The 27335-nt window shown below is 40.1% G+C and overlaps 2 protein-coding genes across 3 annotated transcripts in view; one reads left to right on the forward strand and one right to left on the reverse strand.

Annotated features, from left to right (window-relative positions):
* Positions 1 to 13697, forward strand: part of slc36a1 (solute carrier family 36 member 1) — a 32405-nt gene extending 18708 nt beyond the window's left edge. For both annotated transcript variants that reach the window (XM_086085559.1, XM_086085560.1), the window contains exon 12: positions 11237 to 13697. In XM_086085559.1, the coding sequence (XP_085941685.1) occupies positions 11237 to 11490 (254 nt within the window). In that variant the 3' untranslated portion in view covers positions 11491 to 13697. The remainder of the gene's footprint in view (positions 1 to 11236) is intronic.
* Positions 13698 to 15778: 2081 nt separating this feature from the next.
* On the reverse strand, positions 15779 to 26988 carry mtnr1al (melatonin receptor type 1A like). Its single transcript, XM_086085561.1, has 3 exons — positions 26478 to 26988; positions 21858 to 21976; positions 15779 to 19975 (listed from the first exon to the last, which is right to left on the reverse strand). The coding sequence occupies exons 1-3, from the start codon at positions 26764 to 26766 to the stop codon at positions 19325 to 19327; spliced, it is 1059 nt and encodes a 352-aa protein (XP_085941687.1). The 5' UTR covers positions 26767 to 26988; the 3' UTR covers positions 15779 to 19324.
* Positions 26989 to 27335: the final 347 nt, after the last annotated feature.

Here is a 27335-nt window from a genome sequence, read left to right on the forward strand (position 1 = left end):
AAGGTCATCGTCTGAGATTTGAACCGTTTAAAACTTTAGGAAGTTTGACCTCTCAACAGATAAAATCATGTAGCCTCAACTTTGAAGATCACATTCAGCTTACAATTCATCTTCTTAGGCATCAGCCAAAGTTTGCTTATTTTATTGTTAATCCTTGTAGTATTTTCTTGCTTAAATGAGGTCATATTACCACAGTGGGAAATTTGATCTAATAAGTTTGTCAATTGAAAGATTATTTGTCATTTGGTGTGGCCTGTGACAAGTACTTTATTGATAACTTATCATGGATGTTATATCTCAAATGTTTTTGGTCACATAAAGAAAATGAAAATGTTGTTATGGTTAAACCATAAAAAAAAGATGCATTGTATTAATTTGCTTGTATTCATGAGCAGTGTGCAATAATGCATGCGTGCATCTTAACCCAATCCCAAGAGGGACTTTGCACGTTGTTTTGTTTAGGCCCAGTAAAAACATTTGTGTTCATAAGCTGGGCACGCATGTTTTTATGTCGCTAATTATTTAAGGGCCCTTTCCAATAATGATCTGCATGTCATTACATATAAAACTAAATCATACATTTCTTCTGTAGGCATTTTATGGCGATACACAACACATTCCTGAAAGTATTACTCCCGAGTCCCATTGGAGACAATTACCACCAAGACTTGATTTAAAGGTCACTATTCGTAGTAGAAAAAAATCTGCATGTGATTTCAGCTGAGACATTCGTGTAAAATAATGGCATGTTCTGCCATCTACAGCCAACACTTATAATCATCCAGCCTGAAAGTGAATGACTTTAGAAATGACTGTTCACACACTTTTTGCTCTGGCGTGGAGCTGCTATTGAAAGAGTGGCGCTAACTTCCCTTACTTCATTTCTAATGACAATAACTAATACAGTGCATTTCAAGGGACACAATGACACTGAGTAATAATGCAGAGGAGTGGAATAAAATATGTCCTTGCAATACACAATTAAAAACAATTAGGGATAATGGACTTTCGGGTGAAATTACAGGATAAACCTAAAATGTACTGTTGCGTCAAACACCAATATCATCCCATCATCCCCTTGAGCACATTTAGCATGCTCCTACCAACCTGCAGAGGGCAAGCACACACAGACAACTAGTGGCATCCAGAACTGTGCACACAGACTTTGTCAGTGATCAGTCAACTGAAGGGTTCCTGTTGGCCTACCAACGATTCATAGCATTAAGAGGCCATCCAAGGAAACTGTGGAAAATTAGGCTACCAAACACCACACAGAATGGAGCTGGAAAATCCATCACGCAGTGCTGTCCGCACCATAAAGCGCGTGTTGCAGAATCTGGGAGGTAATGCAGTCTTCACATGGGGTGAATTTCAAACCTTCCTTTATATGGCCGCTAACCTTACCAATAAAAGGAACTCAGAGCCGGGAGGACTGTGTAAATTACATCAGCCCAAATTCAAGTTTGCTTGGAAGAACTGCATCTAGTAGAGATCCAGGGACCTTTGATTTCGAAGGCTACTCTTACAAGAGGTTAAGAGCTATCCAAACAGAAGTTGACCGGTTTTGGAGGAAATGGAGCCAATTAGCTGGGCCAAACTTGTTCATCAGGGCCAAATGGCACACTGCACACAAAAATTTGGCCATCAGAGATGTTATCTGGCTTGGCTGACCAAAACGCCCCAAGAGGACAGTTCAAGCTTGCCAGAGTTGTTGACGTCAACACTGACCAGAAGGGAATTGGAAGGGATGTGTACGTCAGAACGTTTCCCAGCCTACCCAGTCTCAACTGTGAAGTCATTGATTGAAGAACTGAATCAAGCGCATAAGAACTAGATTTGACCTCCTTGGGTTGAAGAACCAGGAGGTCAAGTGGGAGGTGTTGCGTCAAACACCAATATCATCCCTTCATCCCATTAAGCACATTCAGCATGCTCCTCCCAACCTGCAGAGGGCAAGCACACACAGACACAACTAGTGGAACCTAGAAACAGGAAGTGCTATAAGAAGGACCACATTCACCCGCGCACCCCTGGAAAGCACATTCCCACCTGTTCCAAACTATTGCAACCTGTTCCAATTTACCCTACTGTTCCACCGTTCCATCTTCAAGAAAATAAATAATCAAAGAACACAAAGAATCGAGTTGTCCTTTGCGCTCAACAATTCATCAGACAGTTTTTCAAGTTTGAGCAGAGTTGTGGTGAAGTAACACACATAACTTAATGATAACCCTTATAGGTGAAATAAATTTGACCTTTTCCACACTTAAAATGGTCTGCAACTAACAATTATTTTGATCACAGATTAATCTGTTGATTATCTTTTTCAAGTAATTGGTGAATTTTATAAATACAAAATAAAATAAATGAATACATTTCCATTCCGTTATTAAGAAAAAACAAGAATGTATTTCAAATTGACAGGGCAGCGAAAAAACGCTCCAGCTCTTTTTTTAGATGTGGACTGTGCGCGGTGCATCAGCTGCCGCAGAGAAGGCGGAAGCCACTGTGCGATGCGGGTCAGGTTAAAGCCTTCCCGTTTAAACAAACAAACAAACAAACAAACAAACAAACAAACAAACAAACAAACAAACAAACAAACAAACAAACAAACATCCGAGTCTGGATGTGTACTTCGCAGGCTTCCTTGATCTCCCATATTAACAGTATTCACGCTCGGTGCATTTTAACAATGGAGACGGAGCGCTGATCCATTTAATCCCTACATGTGGAAATATAAATGCAGTTAGTTGCTGTTGTCAAACACAATATGTATGGCCGGTTGGGTCATAACCATCAAGCAATCGCAAGCTTAAAATATGGAAAAAATGTATCGTGTGTGTGTGTGAAGCGAAAGCGGGCTGATCACTCATTTCACTTGTGCCATGTCACAGGCAGATGCTTTTAATTGGATAGTTGTTTTATTGTTTGTAATATACACAACCTTTGTGGTTCATCTATAAAACGTGGGTCATAAGTACTGTTAAACACTGATGTCACTTGTGGTCCGTGTGAGACATGAGGTGCATTCAAAGACCAGTTACACAGTAGGACATTTCGAATTCAAACATACAAAAAAAAATCCATGGTTTTCTGGTTTCATATTCGCTAGTAAAAGAAAAGTGTACAGTAAAAGTCCGGATAGAATGAAAAATGTGCATTCACTAAAAATTCAGAGGGGAAAAAACAATGAAAATAGATGCGCTAAATTTGTCATATCAAGCTCCAAACAGGATTCTTGCCTCATCTATGACAGAGAACAAAAAACAAAGCAAGAGTGCTCATTTATAGCGGCATGAATTTTGGACGAGCAGAAGCCATTGTGAGATGCAGAAATAAAAGATTCACAACTCAAGTGACACGTTTGAAAGCAAACAAAAAGAGGAAATACGTTTTTAAAAACACAAATAAGAGCATATTTGGGTTTCTGCATGTGTTAATATGGCCTTTCAAAACCTGAAGACTTCCAATATTCGGATTTTAAAAGGGTTTTGACTGCATGTAAACATGTACTCACTGATAATCATTTTTGTTTGCTCAATTTGCATCTCTCCGTCTAGCAATTTAAAAAAAATAACCTTTTAATTATTCTAAAGGGATGTTTTTGTTCAGAGTGCTACGTAACTCTACAAAAGTGGTTGCTTACTGAATGCGTAGTCTACTTTCTTTTGATAAACAGCCATTATGGGAATGCTTGTGAGCGAGTCAAGGGCAAAACCGCGGCACGAATTAGGGTCTCAGCAGAATCCCCGTGCCCCAGCTTCAGCTTCAGCTGCGCTCCCCTCTGGACTTTCCTTCATTAAGCCGTGATTGGACCCTATAGCGACTCACGCGGACAGCGTTACGCACATGCATGTTGATGAGCCAATAAAAGGGAATAAATGCATACATGCACCACTTCACGTCCGTGGGTCATTCCGCAGGCAGCCCGTGATTTAATTAGCAATGTCGTGCATTCAATGCAGAATTCAGAAGACAAGCTCCGGGTTGGGATGAGGGTGGCCAGGGAACGAGACGAGAAGGGCCGTGTCAAAATGCTTTTGCACAGGGGTACAAAGTGAGACTGAAGCGGGGAATCGTTTTCTGAACGCAGGCATAGCGAATGCCTCCGAGGATTTCGTTCTTTGAGCTGATCAGGTAGTGCTTCCTGGTTCCCGGCCGTTCTCCAGGGAGACGCTTTGGTGTTTTTGCTGCTGCGGTTGTCAAACAGGGTCTGCCTACTTGCCTGCTTTTCTAATCTGGAATGAGAAACCGTATCACACAGACAATATGAATCCAAAATCAGTATTCAGTTATCTTCTCAATATACAATGTTTTAAGATTGATTTAAAGAGAAGAATTAAAGCTCCAGTGGAGGAGCCATTTGGACTGTGAAGCACCACCACCTCTTCCCTGAATTCACGAGGTAGGCTTCTGGTTAGCCGTTAGCACCGAACAAGGTTGCTATGTTTCTTAAAAGGGTCTGCATGGGCACACCAAGTCCCTTGCCCCATCAGCCCATATTTCATTGGCTTAGCTTGCTAGCTTGTTAACATCATCTTCTGTGTTATTTCTGGCTTGTTTGAAGGAAAGCGGCGTCACTAATGACAATGTGCATCCGTATAAAACTTAAAGAGGGAGTCAACTTTAACATTTCTTGACACTAATATGTTATATGTGACCTCACTAGTCTAAACACGACATTCTGATTAATATTACATTTGTGGAACATGAGTTATGAAGCAAAATCCAGCCATTTTCATCCATCTCAGGGAGCGGCTATTTTGCCACTTGCCGTCGACTGAAGATGACATCACAGTTGCTTCGGCAACGGCCAATCACAGCTCACCTGTTTTCTGAAGCTGAGCTGTGATTGGTAGTTGCCTGAGCCCTGAGCAACTGTGATATGGTTTTCACTCGACAGCAAGTGACAAAATGGTCACCTGATATTGACAAAAACGGCTGGATTTTGCTACTTAACTCATATTCAACTATCGCAATATTAGCCAGAATATCGTATTCAGGCTAGTGGGGCTGCATAGAACATATTATTGTCAAGAATTATTTTTGGGTGGTTGACTTCCCCTTTGACAAAATAAAGGCATAAAACGTTGTGCAAATATGATTGAGTACATGAATGGGAAACTTTTGTGGATTGTTCTCACTGTATATAATACACCATTTTATCACCATTTTGAGGCGCACTGTTGTCCGCTGGTTTCATTGGTGTTTCTTCTCCAGAGAGGCTCGCATGCACTCTTGTGTCGATGACGCCAACCAGAAAGGACGGGAGAGCGTTTTGCAAATTTTCAGTGCAAAGGTGGCATGCTGCAGGGCATCCTCGTGCCGCCGCTCGATGGGGCTGTCACATTCTTAGCCTTTCACTTTTGTGATGTTTGTTCACCTTTTAATACTACCAGCTGATTCACCTCCTGCTGCTGGTTTGCTTTTCCAAGCAAGGTAAGCCTTCGTAGCGTTCCTAAACAAACAACATGCAATTGTGTATATGTATATATGTGTGTGTGTGTGTGTGTGTGTGTGTGTGTGTGTGTATATATATATATATATATATATATATATATATATATATATATATATATATATATATATATATACACACACACACACATACACACACACTCATCACACCTGGCAAAAAAAAAATCCATATGTAAAGGTTTATTATGCCATTTTCATCTAAATTCTGCTTCCACTGTGCCACTACCCCAACGTGCCAGTACCCCAAAGTGGCGAGGGCCCTTTATAGCGGCTTGCAGCTCTTGTTTTGTTTTGTTTTTTGTCACGCCAATCTTCATATGCATGCATAAGTGATGCGGCAAATGATTTTGCAGACCCCTAGTTACAGGGCCTCCGTTTGAGAACTACTGCACCACGATAAAGGTCAGTATTCATATAGTGTTCCTCATAATCTGTTGTAAAAAAAAATTCCCATCGTTCTCCTGGGAATCTTGATTATGCTTTCCCGTTTTTTGCATTGAGGCAGACGTCAATCATTTCAAAATCATCATTTCAGGACACATTTGTATGGATTTATTCATGAAACGCGGGCTAAACAAGCAGCAAAACATCTTTTTTTGTCATACTTCACACTCACAGCCCTACAATTTTTGGCAATCATGTATTTCAAGTGCGCTGTTTACATGGCAAGGTAAACCATCCCTCCTGATTTTTCTTAGTCTCGCACATATATCCACTGCTCATATTATACTGTACAACCATGACCCCTCAAAATAAATAAATAAACCAACTAAATGGCAATGGGGTCTGACAATGTCTGTTATTTACAATCTGCGAGGTGCATTTTATTTTCCCACTAAAAGTGTCATACAAGCTGCTGAACTGTGTTCATTTACTCCGCGTTTAATCGTCCCCTTGTACCGACCCTTTCATAATCCAGTTGGGTTTAGTTATGCTGATAAAATCTTTCACACGTCCCAGTATACTTGTGATTTGTTAGTGCTTATGGAGAAAGTCATCTTGTTGGTTTTAATATTCCGGAGAAGTCAAACCTTCATGTTTGCACAGGATTTTTTTTCTTGCATTTCTCAGAAACAAATGTGCTTGTAAAGGCACAAAAATAAGGTCCCTTAAGTGTTACTCAGTAACCACAAAGCTAATGGCACTTACTTTCGTGCTAGGTTCAAAGAGCTGGATGACCTTATTCATCAAAATCACTCACAGAAACATTTGTGGGAAGTTGAACAGCATAACTTCATAGCCTGTCAATACAACTTGGCAATAAGATTGCAATATATGAAAACACAACTTAAAAAAAGCTCTTTAAATAAAACTAGTGTAAAAGTGTTGAGCCCTTTCTGACTTAATAGGCACACTGTTCCTGTTAATACTCTCACTCACTGTAATGTTCCTGACAGAAGTTGAAAATTCTGATAAATTGTTCAGAAATGTCCATAGATTGGCAGCTCTGCTTTCATGATATACAAAAAAGGATATGGAATATGTATATATCACCTTAGCCCTAAAATGAAGGATACATGTGCTAAGCTGCAACAATGGGTGAGTTTCCAGGCATGTTGAGGCCCCCAAAAATGTAATTCACTCGTAATAAATGTAATAATATAAAGTGATTCCAAAAGGGCCTACATCTCCCACTTTGACGCAATCAGGCAAAACGTAAGATGCATGTTATTTCTGACCCCATAGAAAGCGCTAAGTACTGTATAAAAAGTGTAACCATAGAGGATGTTGTGATACTTCTAAAATATTCAATGCTTACAATATAAAGCTCAAAATTCGCAGCATACTGATATAAACAAAGACTTCAGGACATAGTCAAACGAACCCCTCCACCCCAAATCTACCGGATGACAAGGCGAGGCAGGGAGGACTCAGGCGCAGGGATTTGGTTAGCCTCAACAACTGCAGTTTAATCAACACAAATCACCTCTTGACAGAGTGAAAAACTACTAAACAAAAAAACGCTCCCAACTGGAGGAAGAACCAAAGAACTCAAAATGGGTAACAAAGGCCGCTCCAAACAGGAAGGAAAAACGGGATACAAAAAAAAAAGAGGAACACGAGTGTAAGACTAGACAAGGCAAAGTCTGTGATTAACTGTGGGAACGCTTCCATGCACAGGACGTGACACTTCGGCAACAAGACAAGGGAAACAGGTGGACACAATCAAGGAATGGGGCGGACACAGACACCACATGAGAAAGGGCAAGTGACCTGAAACGAGAGAGACAAGACATGACAAAAAAAACAAGACCACCTCACTACGGCATGACACTGGAAAGTTGGAAAAAATGTGCCCCTGAAATAGTGTTAATTTCGTCAACGAAAACTAAACAAAAATAATTTTGTCAACACATTTTTCACTGTACTAAAATTAATTGGACTAGACTAGACTTAAACCGTCATTAATAAACAATAACTGGGACCAAATCAGTAGGCATTTTCGTTGACTAATGAAGATAAGACGAAAATGTACTTCACTTAATAAAAACTGGCTTAAAATCTATGGACATTTTTGTTCATGAACAAAAACGAGATGAAAAATATTATTTTGTAAAATCTTGTCTCTGCTAATCTGTCACTATAACGTTCCAAAAATAATGTTAATACTACTGCTAACTTACTACTTCATAGCATGGAGCCTAGTAGCCACTTGTTTATTTACTGTAATTGTGTTAAGTATTTTTTCGTTAAAAAGATGAGAGAAAATGTTATGTGAAAGCTTTAAATCAGAAATGTTCATCATAATCTGCTGACAAAAAAAATGCAGTGGTTAAATCATGATTGTCCTGACTAAAACTAGACTAAAACGTTGACAGTTTTTGTTGACGAAAATTAGATGAATAAAATTGTTTTTCTTGGACTAAAATAAAGACTTAAGTGCTAGATTTATAGTCGATTAAAAATTGACTAAATAAAAACGGGATGAGGGGTCGACTTGGCTATGAAAAAAACTAACAAGCGTGATTGAAACTGGACTAAAACTGAGACTAAACTTAAAACTGGCGGATAAAATTAACACTACCCTGAAAGTAGTTTCACCAATCGGTATGAAACAAGAAGCTATTATAGTTTGAAGCAGCCATTGTAGGGTCATTGGCCATTTATTTATTTATTTGAAATAAAAATAAATAAGTAAAAAAGTAGTCCCTGACACGAATTTCATTGATCACCAAGGAATTCTTTGAGCATGGCTATCAGGACTTGCTGCATAAAAACGTAAGAGCCCTTGCCTAACATTTCAAAAGGAAGTTGACCTTTTTTTATTTTCTTCCAAATGTCATTGTTGTTTATGCAAATTCAGAAAATTTGCCCATGCCCACTGACTGAAAGTAAAAATTAAAAAATCAGTCCTTCCCACCCAGTTCACTGATCATTACAAAACTAAGCACAAAATGTTTTCAGGAACCATGTCAGGGATTTTGATTTGAAGCAGCCATTTCAGGCCATTTTTCGGATGCATGTTTTGATGTACTTCTGTGGAATTTGCTAAAATGAGCCCCAAATAGAAACAGATTTCCTAGACCTAGGTGGATGGGCGCAAAGCTTTTTTTTTTTGCCTACACCATTTAATTGTAGGCACAGCATGGTGTCAAAGATTGTTGATTTTAAAGATTGTCCATTGCAAAGGTGGGACTTCCCATTTGTCTCTTCTTTCAGATTTCATTTCATTTATAATTGTTTCATCTTGTGTTACGTCTCCAGTGTTTTATCAATAACAAATGTGACGGCCGCAAAATAAATTCCCAACTCCCGGGATTCAATCAAGGGCCTCACGAGTGCTGGGAGCTTCCTGGCCGTCGAGCCAATCACGTCAATTGCATTCAAAAGGTTTAGAATGAAATTAGTAAGCACGGCAGCGGAATTTGATTCTACTGCTCCTTTGAACGAACTGATTGAATTAATCCTCTTGAACGTCTTTGGTAGAAAGTCACTTACCTAAACCATTTTGATACCTTTAAAAAGCATTCAGCACTGAGAAAGGAATAATTTGAGTCTTGACTTGTATGAAAGAAGTACCAGTTAGTATTAGTAGGATCTTGTTCAGTCGTGTCGATTCACTTGAACGTGGTTTCAGGACAAAGTTGTGTTGTTGACGTCGGTCACAAAAGTTTGTGAAAGGCCGACACGTGTTCTGCAACATGAGTCAAGTCAGCTATTTACGCTGCGGCACACTGCATCAGCATTGTGGACCTATTTTTGTATCAGTTATGTTAGCTTTAGCTAGCACAATCACAGCACACCTCTGTTTTACGTTCTAATTAGCAATAGCATTAGCTTCTAATAACATGACAACAGTGCACCTCCATTTTACATATACACTATTTATTTATTTATTTTGTTTTTACAAATATCATTAGCATTGGCTTTAACCTACTAATGCAACTATAACACACCGCTAATTTACATAAACCATAAGCTTTAAGGCAGCTAGCATAACCTATTTTATCTACATTTGTACTACTTTAGCATCAGCTTTAGCCAGATATCACAACCAGGGAGAACCTGCAAGAAGCCTGCAGACGAAGTTGAATGTCCTTCCGTAACGTCATTCATCCATTAGAGTTGCATCATTAGCCATTAGCGTTAAGTGGTCTTCTTCCCTGAGATGCCAGCAGGAGGACATGAGAAAATCGTTGATTTTTCTTCTTTTGTTTCTATACCATGAAAGTTGTTGCGTTGTGCCATTGTCGCCTCCAGGGAGACGTCGACTGAACCTTTTAGCCACACTCATACACTTTGACTTAAAAGCTGGGCTTCATCTCCTGAGGTAGGCCTCAGTTCCCCAGCTCCCTCTTCTCCCGCCTGGATTGACGTGCAGGAAAGTCTTAAATATTTGTTCAAGAGCGTCCTTCCATAGCCGAGTGATGCCTTTGCTTGCTGTCACATGAAAGTCGACCTTGGCGTTGGCCTTTGGATTAATTTGGCAGCAGTTTGCCATTGATTGCGTTCAAAAGCTGACCCTGGTAATGGTCTCTTGTTTGTATGCGCCTGTCGAAGAGGGCAAATGATTTTTTTCCTTAACACATGCAATAAGAACACACAGCTTGTTTTGTTCGGTTAACAGACTACTTAAGGCGCTAAATAAGGTTGTTGTTGTTTTTTGGAGCTGTTTTGCAAATCAATGACTTCGTTTGAGGAGCAACTTTGTAATTTTAATGCTGGTTAAAGCAAGAATTTTGTTAAAGGTGCTCAAGATTCGTGCAGGCATTGTGGAACTCGAGTCACTAGTAAGTCATTCACTCCCAGCCATTTTCACAGACGCAACCCCTTTCGCTCCCGGCTAATATTATGTTCTATTGCTATAAAAACATGCAACCTACCAAAAGAAAGATTATAGTCTCCTTTCATCAGGAAGGAGGATTTGTATCTGTTTCCATTTTGCAGCAATTAGCATTAGAATATAGCTAAGTTTCATCATTATTTCACAAATCCGATTAAAACCGTGGGGAAAATAGCTTTTTGGCCCTGGTTGATCTCTTATACTCTGCTGCCACTTGCTGGCCGTTTTTGTAATGACTATCATTGCTTTAAGTGAGATCTTCACTTCAAAAGCTGCATCAAAGCCTTCTGTATGCCCTATATAAAAACAAACAACGATAAAAAAACCGTCTAAATACGTTTTTGGGAGTGAAAGAGTTGATTGATTCCAGTCTTTAGAGCCCCAATTCAAACTATACACGTGACACACGAACAGGGCAGACACTGTTCACATCCACGTTTGTGAACGTATCCCCTGCGTTTTTGTCTTCACCAGGCGCCCTTGCCATCCTGATCCCGGAGCTGGACCTTGTCATCTCACTGGTGGGCTCGGTCAGCAGCAGCTTCCTGGCGCTCATCTTCCCACCCATCCTGCAGGTGCTCACCTTCCACGTGGAGGGTTTGTCGCCGGCGTCGCTTGCCAAAAACCTGGCCATCAGTCTGGTGGGCCTGGTGGGCTTCCTGGCAGGCACTTACGTGGCCATCGAGCAGATCGTTGCCCGCAACACGCTCAAACGCGAGCTCCAGTAGCCATGCCACAGAGACTTTTTATTGAGGGCGAGGTGTTTTTATTCATCGTCACTGTGCAGTGTGTGTGTTAATCCATGTCGTACGCTACTCAGTCCGTCAGGTAGGTGTTTGCTACTTTTTGTATTTTGAGTTTGTTGACGTTAAGTCAAACTACCTCAACAAGTTTTATTTTGGATAGTACTGGCATGCTTGTTAGTACCTTTTACCTTTATTTACAGTTTTTACCAGCACCTGATCAACAAAATTCAAGTTGCACTTTGATTTTTTTTGCCTTATGCAGTAAAAGAGCACGGAAAAAAATGGACGTAAAGATCTCAGTATTTTAATGTTAAAAAAAAGGTGGGTTGTGCTTTGAATTTATGAACTGGGACCAGTTTGAAATAGTTTAAATCAGTGGCCATTTTGTTAACACGGTTTAACCAAAGATATTTTTTTCCTCCTTTTAATTACTTGTACACATATAAAGTGAGCAGCACTAGGAATTTCATTTGACGTCCAAACTGCACTTAAACAAATATCTGCAAGTTCCAGATGTTGAAATTCAAAATGATATCACTGCCATTCAACCAAATTTAACATGTTCACTTTCAGTACACTTGTAATCTCACTTTGTTAACTTCCCCGCACTTTACTACACTGTTGGCTGAGGCGTTGGGTTAAGAGGTTAAAGTTAGGGGTAGATTAAGGGATTGGGGTTAAATTTAGGGGTTAGCATTGAGGCTAAGATTTAGAATTATGTTCAGGAGTTTAGGTTACGAGTTAGATTTTTGGATAGGGTTGAGATTAGGGGTTAGTTGTCATGTTTAGTGGTTTCAAGTTTGAGTTAAGGGTTTAGAGAGAGTTTAGGTTTATTTTTAGGGTTACAATGTTAGTGGTGAGCATTAAACTTAACTCATTCACTGCCATTGACGGCTATAAACGTCCAAAATTAATTTGAACTATTTCTATTAGTTTAACATTTTTTCCCCCACAGAGTATGAAAACCTAGAATTTTTTTTTTGTTGTGAGTTAAAAAAGTCTAGGTTTTCATACTCTTGTTAAAAAAAGTAGGGGGGAAAAGTTAAACTAATAGAAATAGTTAAAATTATGTTTTGACGTTTATAACCGTCAATGGCAGAAAATGAGTTTAAATTGGTTTTAGGGGGATTGGGGGGGGGTAGGTTTGAGGTTACTGGATTAATAAAAACTCAATGGCAACCCTGCAGCAACCATATTCTATCTGCTCTTTTCGTCCTTAAACTTCCTTTTTTGATTGTTAAATTTTCCATTTTTATCTTTTAACTAAAAACATGTTTTAATAAAAGTTTTTATTTTTAATTAAAGCTGCACATCTTTTTAGATGGTTTGTTGTAAGTGTAATTAATCACAAAGGACTGTCATTTACAATTCATCATTTATATGTAATATATATACAGTGAAAGTGAGAACCATATGTTATGTTATATATATATATATATAAACATAAACAAAAAAAAAGACAACACACCACATGCTGGATTATGGCAATGCATTTTTGGCCCGGTACACACGCCCGGTACACACATGAGGATTTTAAATTTTAATAGATTTGTATTTATTTTTTCGAATCTGTGTCAGACCCCACACATAAAGATTGTATATTGGGCATTTATTCCTCCGAGGGGGAGCTTTCATTTAATCACAGGTGACATCACAAACAAAGCCGAGGAGACACTTCCGGTTGTGCGCCGATGGTTGCCGAGTGTTTCTGAAGAGGCCGAAGGGTTGTAAATTGGTGATATTGTCAAGAAAAGACATGCTCTGGAAAATATTTCCGTTTGTCTGGCAAACCCACTTTTATGCAAAAAAAAAGACGATATAGGTTACCTTGAAACATATTTTGTTTTTTTTGTTTTTTCCTGCCATTTCGTTTTTGTCAGCCAGGACACTTCTTGGATTGGCTCCATTCCATTTATGTCACAGATAACCGAGTCAATGACTCGACTGATAATTGGGACAATTGTCATTATGTGTGTAACTGGCCTTAGCTGTACTGTGACAGAGGGACTCTGAAAATTGTATTTATTCACATTGTGACCATAAATCACATAAAAGTGTAATTGATCTGTGTTAACTGTTGAACTGCACATGTTTTAGTCATTTATTTTGGCGGACAAATGCAGTGTTTGTGCATTTCCATTTCCATTCATATACTTCCCTGCCAACAATAAAAGACATTGAAGACGAAACATCATTATTTTTTATTTTTTTTAAGAATTGCTAACAATTTAAATTCACACAAACAATTCTATATGTGGGAAAATGCCTCAAAACACGTTCAAAGCCGCGAAAACATTTTTCATTGTTCTTTTTGTCATCTTCTCTTGTCTTCGATCAACGTGTGATGGCAAAGTCTCGGCAACTGAGAACAATTTCTCATTTACAACGCACGAGTGTTTTGAAGTCAGCATGCACATTCTGACGGCTTCAGATGTACGACAGTCGCGTTGAAAGCAACGATCGCTTTCAAACAACATAAGATACAAAACAACAATTTAAACGTGTCACACGAGACGTTGGCGTCATCCAAATGTGAGATGCCGATTTGCTGCGTGAAAATGTGCACAGTTGACGTAAAGTCTCTCCTCACTTGTTTCTATATGAAAACTACAAGGCTGATAAGCGCCGTAGCTTCTGGTATGGCTTTGATGTCTAAAGTGTACAGCGTGAAACTGGTTCACGTGCAATTGGCTTTGTATGCTGATTTCGTGTTGGACATCAAAGAAAAGACGTATGCTGAATATAAAGCAGCTGCGGCATTAACAGTGCATTAAAGGTGCGCATCTAGACATACCATATATATACACACTGGCAATATATCGACTCTATGGAACACATTAAAGTAAGTCATGTTCACCTTCCAAAGCTGTAAAAGTGACATCTGCACTGTAGTGACTAATTCAATGGAGACACAGCAGGCTGTTAATGGTGCACTAAAGTTCTCGAACGTGACCACCACCTTCCTCGTTTTCTCCTTCTTCTTAAAGGGGACTAAAGTTGAAAATCAAACCTGTCATGAATGGCAAGCAAAAGCAAGCAGCCAGTTGGCACGAGTGGCGAGTCTCCAGCAGATGAGACAGCGTAATAAATTAGCAATTGATCATAACGACTTAACAGTGTTTTTAAATTGTGTACTAACAAATAAGGTAAATAGAGAGTATTTCAACATTCAAACTAACATAAAGCCATTAATGTCCAAACGTCTGGCAACAAAAGTGAATACACGCCGCGTTTTTGTTTATTTGATATCTTTTTATGGGGCAATTTGGGGATAGTACATTTACACTTTTATTCAAGATGTACACTCACTACTATGACGGCGTATTAGGGCCATGTATTTGCCACTTTATATAGTGGCAGATTTGTGAAAAAAAAAAACTCTGAAACATTTACTCGAAATACACCTAGCGTAGCTATAGTCTAATTATGGGAGGATTTGTTGGTGGTTAATGGGACACTTTATAAAATGAAAAGGCAGGATGGAGACGGATTCATTCTTAAATTAAAACTTTACTTGTCATTCACCGCAGCCAGAGCGACAACACTTCCTGATCCCCTATCAGCTGACTAACACTATCCAATCAGATGCTAGCAGACCATTGGTAAATGCAAGTGAATGACGGAGAGCAGCAGATTTGACACATCAATTTAGATACTTGTACAAAAAAAATACCAAAATGCATGAATGTGTAAATAATAATTCTGGAAACATAAATGTACAAGTAAATATACAGTTTAACAAATTAACTTAAATGCTTGATCATCCAGGTGTGGACCTTCGCAAAGCGAGGCGTCTTTGTCGCTGGCCAGGGGCCATACACAACGCTTAACATGGTTAATCTATGCTAAAGCAATTACTATCTCCTTATTTGGAAATCCGACCGAAAAGTAATGGCACAAACAGTCAAGTAGTACGCTACGTGTATTTTTTAGCTTTTTTTTCTCGCAAATCTGCCACTATGTAAAGTGACAAATTTGCGAGTTTTTTTCTCGGAATATTGCCCCCGCCCTCAAAAAACTAATATATTTATACGCGGCCCTAATACGCCGTTGTACACTACAATGTAAGATATTATATATTATTTCTTTCATTATCTCATTAGTACCAAATGAAATGTCGTGCACTGTGTTTGTGTGTGTAATCAATGAAAACCGCGTGAGGCATAACACAGACTGGTTGTCACAGTGAACTCTTTATTAGCTCAGCTCCATTAGCATCTTTATAGCAACGTGACAAAAACATTCAGACGGAACATTCTCCATGGCGATGTGCAAAAAGGTCATGTGACGCACCCCACATTCAGCTGGCCTGAACTCCTTGAATGCACCGCTGACAGCAATTAGTCACTTTTTCCATCTTTTGAGGCTTTTTGACAACACGGCTGTCACAAGGTCATTTGAAGGCGACAAGAAGACAACAAAATGGCTTACGACTCATTTAACAACTATTTGGCCTCCGTTGTCTGTCAGGTGTGTTGTGTAGCGTGTATTGTGTGCCTTGCTTTATGGAGTATGGCATTTTAGTACGCGGTGTGTATTGTGCGCTGGTCGGGCTGCAGAAATGATGCGTGAAATATTAGCCAGTTAGCATTAGCTGCTAGCTGAAAAGTGCAAAAGTAGCTATTAAGCAATGTAAAAAAGAGTGAGGTATCATATGGAAGTATAATAAATAATTGTGCATGATAGACATGAAAACTAAGACAACAAATTAAAAAAAAAACTTTTAGCATGTCAGCAAAACATTTCAACAAAAATATGTCAACATTGTTCACAGTGTGTATGGCAGAGGGAGCATCACAACCTCGTAGCATTTCAAAAATATTTGTTTGAAAATGTCCCATCTGCCATCTAATTTACAAACTTTCCCCTGTTTGTTTTTTTAAATATCCCATAATCACATTTTAGACCAAAATTGAGGCTTGCGTTTTCCTGAAAGCATTTGCGATTAAAATCATGTAAACACACAGACATTTGTTTCCATGGTGACTGCTGACATACACAGTCTGCATTTCCACCTCCTTTATTTTTTATTTTTTATTTTTTAGCTTTTAGTTCATTGTACCTGTAGTTCCAGAAACCGAAAAGTTCCAAAAAGATTCAGCACTGAAAACCCCACCCACAAGCTTCTTGGACCTTTTGAAAGTACAACCTTCCCTTCCAGACCCAAGAACCAAATTTTGGGGAAAAGTTCCACCTTTAAGTTCTTGCTACTTGTAGTTCTCTCCATCTTCAAGCTCCAATCAGACGCCACGCCAAATATTGATTAGTCTCTCCGGAAATGCTCACCCTGCCGAGAAGGATAAAGTTCCATTTGGCGGGAATGCTCTGTTATTGGAGTTCATCCTGACAGTTTACAGTTGTTTTTCAAAACACACACTTACACATTTTTTACGCACACACAATAGAAGCAGATGATAAACATGCCTCCTCCACATTTTATGTAACACAGTGATTCGGTCACCATGTTCTGATGTAAAGTGTGTGTGTATGTGTGTGTATCAGATGAGTCACAGTAATGTGTGGTCCCTTGTTATTCCACTGACAAAATGGCAGTCGGAATCAATTAACAGGCCGGAAGGAGGAGGAGGGGGGTGCAACCTGGGTCCTTGTGTCTCACATGTTCAGGGTGGGTGTAGAGGTAATGATCATAGGAAAACGAAGCAATTGCGAATATCTCAAATGTCAATTTTTTTTAAACCAAAAAAAAAAAACGGAACACGAAACCCCTTAAAGAATGTGATGGAATTAAATCAATCAGTCTAACACTGGCAGGAAGTAAAGAAAATATGGATTGAAAAAGATAGAAAGAAAAATATTTTGCATCTGTTTGTTCTTCCACAGCAAACCTATCCAAACAGAAAATGACAAACAAATTGACTTCTGGTTTGTCATTAATTGTTTAACAGCTGCATCCCAATACTTTTGTCCATGTGGCGTTTGAGTCGTGCTGCATTCGCGACATCTGGGAAATAAATGTTCCCCTAACAGTTATAAGTAAACAAATTAGATGGCCAACCAACATAACCGAGAGGTTTTTTTTTTGTGTTAAATTAATAATCCAATTCAACGTCTAAATGATTTGTGATTAAAAAATGTGTCTCAATATTTGTGTCCATATAGTGTTAGGCGTTGTGTTGTTTTTGTTGAAAAACTTCCACTTGAAGCATTAAAACCTCAATTTTTTTTTCCATACAACCATGACAGTTTATGAATATGAATTACTGCCTCTTGTAGGAGAAAGCTACTGTAATAAAGAAAAAAGACATTGTATTGATAACTATAAATGTATCATCCAAGCCTTGTCCCATTACTTTTGACCAGATATTGTCTGTTGCATGCATGGGAAATCAGAAGGCAACTACTCAGACTTGTAGTAAATGTCTATAGTGTTTTGTTACATATAATTGCTAGTTCCTAGTTTCATTGAATGCAACATTGGAAAAGCAGGTTTACTGTGGGAAGGCGTAGAGAATATTGGCTTTATCATCATTTATCCTGCAGCCAAGTGGCACGAACTACATCGAGATGAATTTTATGCTTCCTCATTTCCTTGTTGGAACGTCGCGAGTGAGGCTTGTGGAGTGAATTTGCGAATGATATTGTGTTGCTGGTACTACTGCTAAGAAGTCTACTTGTTTTCTGTTTTCCGGTGTCTTTTAAAGCAGCATAAGATGGCGGAGGCTTGCGGGAAGTGTGCTAAATTTCTAGGATATTTTTCTTATTTGTTGTCTATTGCAGCCGAGACGATGTCAAGATGAGCTTTCCACTTTCACAGTTTCCTTCAATGCAGCATGAGATGTGCAGAATGTGACTAGTGGGGCTTGTCGGCAAGAAAGTCAGATTTAAAAAAATATATATATATATATATATTTTATGGCTAAGTAGTTTTACATTTTTGTTTTCCCATTTTCCTTGAATGTGGCATCAGATGTGCAGAAAGTAAGGCTTGTGTGAAATGTGGAGGATTTCTAAATAGTTTTGTTAAACAATGTGTACTTTATCGTCTTTTATATTCAACTCTATTAAGTTTGAATATTCAGCTTTCCCAGTTTCATTGAAAGCAGCATTCAATATGCAGAATGTGAATAGTGAGGCTAATGGTAAATGCAGTCAACGTAAAAAAGAAATGTAAAATGGTACCCAGGAAAAAAAAAAGTGTCTATTATTAATAATCCAGCCAATAACCATTTTACCATTTTATACCCTTAAATTACAATTTTCCCATTTTCCTTGAATGTGGCATCAGATGTGCAGAAAGTAATGTAGTGAGGCTCGTGTGAAATGTGGAGTTTCTAAATTGTTTTGTTAAACAATGCGTACTTTATCGTCTTTTATATCCAAGTAACTCTATTAAGTTGAATATTCAGTTTTCCCAGTTTCAATGAAAGCAGCATTCAATATGCAGAATGTGAATAGTGAGGCTAATGGTAAATGCAGTCAACGTAAAAAATAAATGTAAAATGGTACCCAGGAAGAAAAAAAAGGTGTCTATTATTAATAATCCAGCCAATAACCATTTGACGTACCCTTAAATTCCCATTTTCCCAGTGTCCTTGAATGTAGCATCAGATAACAAAACTTTTCCCCCTCTCCAAACACTCGACAGCTTCAGAATGAACGATGATGATGATGTCATCGTCCTAAAAAGCACCAACAATGTGTTCCCGCCATTTTGTAAACATCTTTTTTTTTCTCTTTCTGGCAAGAAGGATCGCCTACAATATGTCACAGCTTGATGGTATTTAAAATAATACGAGGGACTCCATCTTCCTTGTAGTGTTTAGTTTCCGCCTCCAACATTTTCCTCGCGTCGCCCTCAACATTGAAACTTGAAGACGACGAGCACGATGCGCTTGTACTCCTTCCTGAAGTTGTGGTTGAGCGCGCCGTAGACGACGGCATTGAGGCAACTGTTGAAGTAGGCCATGAAGTAGCTGGCGGTGAAGAGCCACTCGGGGATGGCTCGACCCAGCCGGGGGTCCAGCGCCACCGCCAGGCCGATAAGGTTGATTGGCGCCCAGCACACGGCGAACAGCACGAAGACCACGAACATGGTGAGGAAGTTGCGCAGGTCGTGCGGCTTGAGCTTGGGCCGCGAGTCGGGTTTGACGCGGCGCCTCACGCGGATGACCAGAATCCAGATGCGCAGGTAGCAGTAGCTGACGATGGCGATGGGCAGCACGAAGTGGACCACCACCACGGCGATGGTGTACGTCGAGCTCACCGACTGGGCGAAGGTGCACGAGTAGACGCGCGGGTCGTACTGCAGCGACTCCATGAACCAATTGGGCACGATGGCCAGCACGGTCAGCGCCCACACCAGCGCCACGTAGCACATGGTGTTGGCGCCCGAGAAGAGACGGTCGTAGCGCAGGCTGTGGCAGATGTAGCAGTAACGGTTGATGGCGATGCCCGTGATGTTGAAGATGGAGCCGATCACGCTCAGGCCCATCAGGAAGCCGCTCACCTGCAGGGGGCGAGGGCGGGGGGGATTGGTGGGGGGGGAGGCCTTCAAATTAGCCGAGGCTTCACATTATTAAAGACAACATCGGGGTTTCAAATTAGGGCTTTAAACATGGGTTAGGGCGCAGGTGTCAAACTCAATTAAATTCAAGGGCCACGTTCACCCAAATTTGACCTTAAGTGGGCCTGACCAGTGTGCACGTGGCCTAATATGCTATAAACAACAGCAGGTGAAAAGTATTTCTTTTATTTTTGGAGCAAATAATTACACGTACATTCGGAAAATATTCCCATTTCAGTCATCTGAATTCTCTTCACAAAAATGAGCGCACAATATTTGCATCAAATCCTGAGGAATAGACAAATTTTAGTTATAGGTGCCTTTCTGGACACTCAAGTTCAAGCTCAGAATATCATTGGAGTGTGACCTCCAGTGGACAAAATTAGTAACAACAGTTCATTTGAGTGAAAAGCTGAAGTTTGTGTTCTGTCTTCACGGGCCAGATTGGATCCCTTGATGGGCCGCTTCCGGCCCACGCCCCGTATATTTGACATATTATGCCAAGGCTTGGATTTCTAGTTAAGGATTCGAACCAAGACTTTAAAACAGAGTTAGAGTTTCAAGCAGGTCTTAGGGCTCTAATTAAACCATGCTCAGGGTTACTAATTAGGGTTTTAAGACAAGTGAGGGTTTGGCTCTCAAATGAGGGTTTCAAAGTAGAATTTCAAATCAGGATTAAGGTCATTTGTTGGGGTTTTAAGGCAGTGCTAAGGCTTCAATTAAGAGTTGGGATTTCAAGTTAGGTTTCTAAGACAGGTCAGAGTTTTTAAATGAGGCTCATAATATGGACCAGTGATGAAAATGATCCAACTTCACTTTACTTTTCTGTAAATTCAATAATGTACAGTGGCGCCTTGAGATAAGAGGGGCTCAACTTCCGAGCTTTTTTTCTTTTTCTCTCTCGACCTTAGCCTTTGATCGGCTGAATTTTTGCTTTGGCTTGAATGCGCAAACTTGAGATCCAATTACTGCCTGGTGGCAGCGAACTTGATTCACAATACGCAGCACTGTGACAAATAGTTGACAATTATTTGAAAGAGTCTTCAATCGGTTTAATCCCACTCCCGCTTTACTGTCAAAAATAAACAGAACAAATAGAATAGCATGTTGTGTTTTTAAAGCAGCCACAGCTTTGCCATAGCCAAGTCTGCTAAGCAAACAATGCAAAATGCCATTGACGTGCTAGCATTTAGCATCGACAGTTGCAATTTTAAAAGCGACAGATATTTTATCAAAATGGAGCAACACAAGTAGATAATGTAACAATAGCAAAAGGCATTTATTGTTTATCCTCAAGGAAACATGGCAAATACGTTGTCCGGCGTTCATTTCCTGTTTCTGTTGTGGTCGATAAATAAGAACTTAGTCGCCTTATAATATTATTATTATTACTTACCTCATTGATGTTCTTTTCAGCACTTGTGTTTCGTGACAAAAGTACATATTGCGTGCTCGTATCCTGCGTTTAGTCTGTAGACTGTATGGTTGTGCGTCAGTTAGCCACATTAGCTCCCTAGTATTGGCCACGCGACATTCTCAGCAATTATGTCCACAATAAGGGCATGTTGTTGGCTGTGAACAAGACTGTTAACGACTGTTACGTCACTGTGGCAGGGCGTAGAGTAAAATATATGTCTGGTTTTCATAACGTCGCTAACTGTAATTCACTTTTATAGCCACTAGATGGCATCATTACACACTCTTTTCTTAAGATCTTTGCATGTTTAGTGAATAGCAATAGTGCAGCATATCTGTAGGCAAAGCAGTGCAGGGCTCCATCCTAAATCCCTAAATAAGAATAGATTCTCTCTTTTGTGCCTCTCACCTGGCAGTGCAGGTATCCTGCAATCCAGCCGTCGTGGAAGATGGCTGTCAGCACCAGCGGGTACGGGTACACGGCCACCAGAAGGTCAGCCAGCGCCAGGCTCACCACAAACGCGTTTCCTGTAGGGAAGACCAATATTGCCTGCATGAGTTCGGCTTTCAAATGACACGTTCAACAACGGAACGAAACAATGTTTCTAGATTTGGTTTTGAATCCGGATTTCAAGCCAGGGTTCGTGTTAACGAATCTTTTAAACCAGGGTTACTTTTAAACTAAGGTTAGGTTTTCAGATTACAGTTTCAAAGTAAGGTTTCAAAGGGTTAGTGTTTTAAAGTTTGAGTTTTAAGATTTTTCTAATTCAGGTTTTAAGTCAGGGTTATAGTTTTAAATTAGGGTTTCAACTCAAGGTTTCAGGACAGGTTTAGGATTTCAAGTCAGGGTTACAGTTTCAAATTTCGAGTTTCAAATATTTTGTGTTCCTAGCGCAAAGTGCAATCTAATTGTGCATGAGTGGACTTTTCTTTTGCTATTTTCATAGACAGGTGCAGTTAGAAATGGACCTTTGCATCGTTGGGGAAGTGAACACAGCCAACTTGATTCCTGGCCATTTGAAGCGGCTCCCCACACACATGGCAGCGGAGATGCATGTCGATAAAACTCACCAAAATCCCATTACGCCACATGCGCCACAATTTAGACCTGCTTTTAGCTGGTCTAAGGTCTGGTCTATACTTTCTGTCTTGAAATTGTCACAATGCCCTTGGTCTGCTGGAATGCCCAGCAAGGAGCAGCACAAATTCCCAAACACGGTAAACTAGACTTGCCATGGCGCGAAAAAACGAAGATGTGGCCATTTTTATGTCTATAAATATAGGGCCCAGAGTTGCAAGGCAGCGTTATGGTTTTTAATCAGGGTTTCAAATCCAGGGTTATGATTTCAGATTAGGTTTTGACACGGGTTTAGGTTTGAAATTGTGATGGAACGTTGTATTTTTAAGGTGTAAGGTGGAGACATGTCACCACTAAAGTGACAAATCTGCCGTGCGGTTATCGGAAATTAGATAGAAAAAATGTGGCCGGTGCGGTGCGTTGCCGGCATATTTATTATCATCAGGCCTAAGCGGCACAGCGGTACGGCGCTCGGTCATGCGGTGGGCAGTAGGAAAATAAACGAGGCGGCATTTATGAAAGATGCGACAACGCATGCACTGTTGGTTAGGGTTGGAAATGATCGGTGGCAATTCCGGGTGAGGGTTTGAAGTCAGGTTGCATTTTAGGGCTTCAAGACATGGTTAGTTTTTCAAATTAAGATTTCAAACAAGAGTTAACGATTCAAATTAGGATTTTACACAGTTGGGGTTTCAAACAAGAGCGAAGGTTGCAAAGTAAGGTTTCAACTTTGGGTTAAGGCTTCAAATTAAGATTTCAAGTCTAGTATAAGGTTTCAAATTTGAGCTTTTAGGCAGGGTTCGGGTTGGAAATTAGGGTTTCAAATGAAATGCTCAAGTCTGGGTGAGGGATGCAGGATTAGGGTTTAAAGACAGGATTAGGGTTTCAGATTTGCGTTTCAAGAAAATGTTAGTTTCAAATTAAGTGCTAGAACCAAAAATTTTAAAAGTTTGAAATTACAATATTGAGTTAGGGTTTTGAATGTTTCAAATTAGGGTTTCAAGGCTTGCGTTGGGGTTTTAAACACGCTTTTGGCTTTCAAATCAGGGTTTAAAGTCAGATTAGAGTCTCATTCTTCAATTATTAGGGTTTAGAGATTGGGTGAAGGTTTGACGTTTTGATGATTTCCAACTGGTTTTCAAGCTTTATGTTTCAAACAAGGGTTAGGGTTTCAAATTAGGGGCTCATGACAGCAAGGGTTGGAAATTAGGGTTGAAATAAAATTTCAAGGAAGGGTTCAAATGAGGGTTTCAAGACCGATCAAATTTCAAATGACAGCTAAGGTCTTAAAGTAGCGTTTCAAACTAGGGTTAAGTTTTAAAATTAGGGTTTGAAGTGAAAGGTTGAAATGAGCGTGAGGGCTTCTAATTGGGGTTTGGGTTTGAGAATTGTGATCATGAAGGCGGGGTTGCGTCAGCGTGGGGAAAGCCTTTAATTAACAGCCCACTCCCGCTCAAACCCCCGTTCCCCGATGCACATCTTAAGGAGCAGATGTTTTACTTGGAATGTTCCTGACCGCCGGCCAACGTCACCGTGCTCTGCACACCAATACGACCTACGCCCCCCCCCCCCCTCTCTCTCTCTCTCATCCGCCTCGTGCTCCCACACTCGCATCCCTTTCCACTTTCACAGGGTCTTACGCCTGTTCCGTGAAAACGTTCAGGTCTGAACAATGGCAGCTCATTTGCATATAATAGCCCGGCAGGAGGTCCAGTGGACGATCCCGGGAGGCGCGATACGGAATAATGGAGACGGGAGGAGAATAGTCGGGATGGAAAATTGGAAAAAGTAGAGAGCCGCCAAGGGTGACAAGAGGATTGTGGAGGAATGTGGTGGGAGGGATGAATCATGGGAATAAGACGGGAGAGAAATTGGAATGTCGGGAGATAAATTGAGACGAGAGTGGAGAAGACGGGAGAAAAGGTATTTGGCAGCGGGAGGCTTGGCATGAAGGCCGGTCAAACAATTTACATGACAAAATTCGGACTAAAACGAAATTGCATTTTAGACAAAAGACTTTGGTTGGCGGGTATAGCTCAGTATGTCAGAATTAGAAGGTAGTTCCGTTGGCAGGTCGGAAGGTATTAGTATGAAGGTGGACACATGAAAGTGAGTGCAGAGGGGGGGCTTTGGGTGCTCCAGCTCCTGCCCTTTATCCTATTGATGCCTAAAGGGCCCTTTTGTCTTTTTTTTCCCACGCACCCGTCTTAAAAGGAATAGGAGCCGCTTCCATTGGGTGCCAAGTAAATTAGCTGTGTTTACGCCCACAACGGCGCAAATGAGACATTTCGTACTTGTTTTGTACGCACAGTTTGACCACGCTACGCATTAGACTTCCAAAGGCACAAATAAAATAAATCCATTTGTGAAATGGAAATGTGATGTTCTTTGATCTTTTTGCGGCACGTTACCTCGGAAACACGACAGTCGTCAATCAATCAATCAATGCGCCATTCATTTCTACTCAATAGTCTTCTTGTTTGGTGTCAACGGGAAGATGGAGTTGATGTGTGCCATCATACATCGTACAAAGCCTCATATCATCATATGACACTCAACTCCCATCACCTGTCAATCACACGATGGAGCAGACATTCATACATTTACAGGCATTCAGAGGAAAATGGACAGACATTAAGTTGCTCAGATTCCAACCCGGAACCTTCTTATCTACAAATCTGATATGAAAAATTCAACATTTGCCTTGATTTGACGAATGGACTTTGGAATTTTATATGCATTCCCATTCATAAATGTTATTTTTTAAAACATGGAACTGTTTGAGTGTGAGTGGACAATGTAAATGATATGTAAAAAATTTTTGCATCCTAAACACAATGAGATGAGTTTCTTTTTAACAGTCAGTTAAATCAAATGTGTCCATCATCAATACGGAGTTCTTTTCAAAAACACAGCTTTACACGTTAAAAGCAACATAAAGAACGTACAATAAATGAAAGTCAAATGAAAACAACCAATGGAAGCATTATTAAAGATAATAAAAGTAAAAAAATCATATGGAGAATTGGCACAAATCGGTTCAAATATATTGAAATTGAGCAAAAGCAGACAAGATAACACGTGTTATTAAAGATTTTTTTTGTAAGAATACAAAATAGTTCAAATCAAATATAACATTAGGAAAAAAAGGAAATAAAAAAATAGTACACTGTATACATATAGAGAGTTAATATAAAAATAATCCAAGTATAAGTAGTAGTAATGGAAAAGTAAAAAAAAGTATACAAATAATAAATAAATAAATAAATAATGAAGTCAAATACTAGTAACAGTAACAAAAAACAATAATAATAGTTGTAAATAATAAAATCATTAAAAAAGATTTTTTTTAAGTAGAAAGAATAAACTGGTAAAACAAAAAGAAAAAGAAAGGATAGAATACTACTAAAAGTAATACAATACGACTTGTCAAAACTAAATAAGAACACTCATAAATAAAATAGTTTTAAAAAATACCACTAAAAGTAGGACAAACTATACCTAAAAAAAAAAGTGAAAAATGAAAATCATACTACTAAAAACAGTACTTGTGAAAATGGCAAAAATGAAAATAATACCGGTAAAGAATACTCACAGCACTCCTAAAAGTAGCAAAAATAGCATTTAGCATCAACAGTTGGAAAAAAAAAAAAAAAAGACTCGTAAAAATAGTTTAAAAATAATAGTAAAAAAAATAGGGGTATAGGAAAACCAGTAATTAGCACCCAAAATACACACAAAAAAATACAGTTAAAAAATGGTAGTTTAACTAACAAATAACACTTGTAAAAACAATTGTAAAAACATTAAAAGAAAAAGAAAAACTAGACAGCTGGGTTGAGCATGCACTGTAATACTAGTAGTTAGATTGAACAATTTACATAATAAAAGTAAACATGAAGACCAGTAGTAAAAGTAGTGCAAAATAGTAAAGTGATGAAAGTGTAGTACCAGTTTTCCTGAGTTTCCTGTTCCCGAAGACTGAGATGATGACGAGCAGGTTGCCAATGACGTCCACCACGATGGTGGTGATGAGCACGCCGGCGAGAACGGTCATCGCCCAGGGGAAAGCGTGCTGCTGCTGCGGGGCCCCGGCCGGCGTGAAGTTGCGCGGCCCCGGCGTGGCCCCCAGCGCATCGGGGGGCCACGCCGGGGGTTGCTGCTGCTGGGCGGCCATCAGCTGCGGGAGGTGCCGCGGGTCCACCAGCCTAGCCGCTGGGTCTCGCTGCCCGCGCAACATGGTGGAGAAAAGCGTCTCGAGAGATTTTTACGCGGCGTTTCGGGACATGATAGTGGGACTTTGGAAGTGGTTCGCGCTGGACGAATCACAAGTTCGAGTCCTGGCTTGCGCGCCGGCGACGGCGGCACATGCGCGCGGTGCTCTCGCTCACGTCCCCACGTGCCATCTTGGCGCGTCTCCCTTTTCTCCGCGCAGGTGTTTCCCGCCAAGTGATTCCCGCCAGTGCATGCGCGGAAAGTGAGCGTTGGTCTTGCGAGAGCGCCTTTTAGTTTACCGCCTTTGGTCCAAACACACACACACACACACACACACCACCACATCTCTCTCTCTCTCTCTCTCTCTCTCTCTCTCTCTCTCTCTCTCTCTCTTTCTCTGCGCCGCTCTTTTCCCGCCCATTCCACTACGTTCAGTACACATCTCACGTGGTCAACAACTTTTTTGATAATTCTTTTGTTGTTGGTGGTGGTGTTCTCCCCCCCCATCGCCCCCACCCCAAAGGGTGACGTCATCACTTCATTTTTAATTGCACACGTTTGTAATTACAACCACCCTATAGGATTGAAACCCTA

The sequence above is a fragment of the Leptonotus elevatus genome, chromosome 9 (assembly GCF_054856555.1).
Source record: "Leptonotus elevatus isolate MCC_2025b chromosome 9, RoL_Lele_1.0, whole genome shotgun sequence".
Taxonomy (NCBI): domain Eukaryota; kingdom Metazoa; phylum Chordata; class Actinopteri; order Syngnathiformes; family Syngnathidae; genus Leptonotus; species Leptonotus elevatus.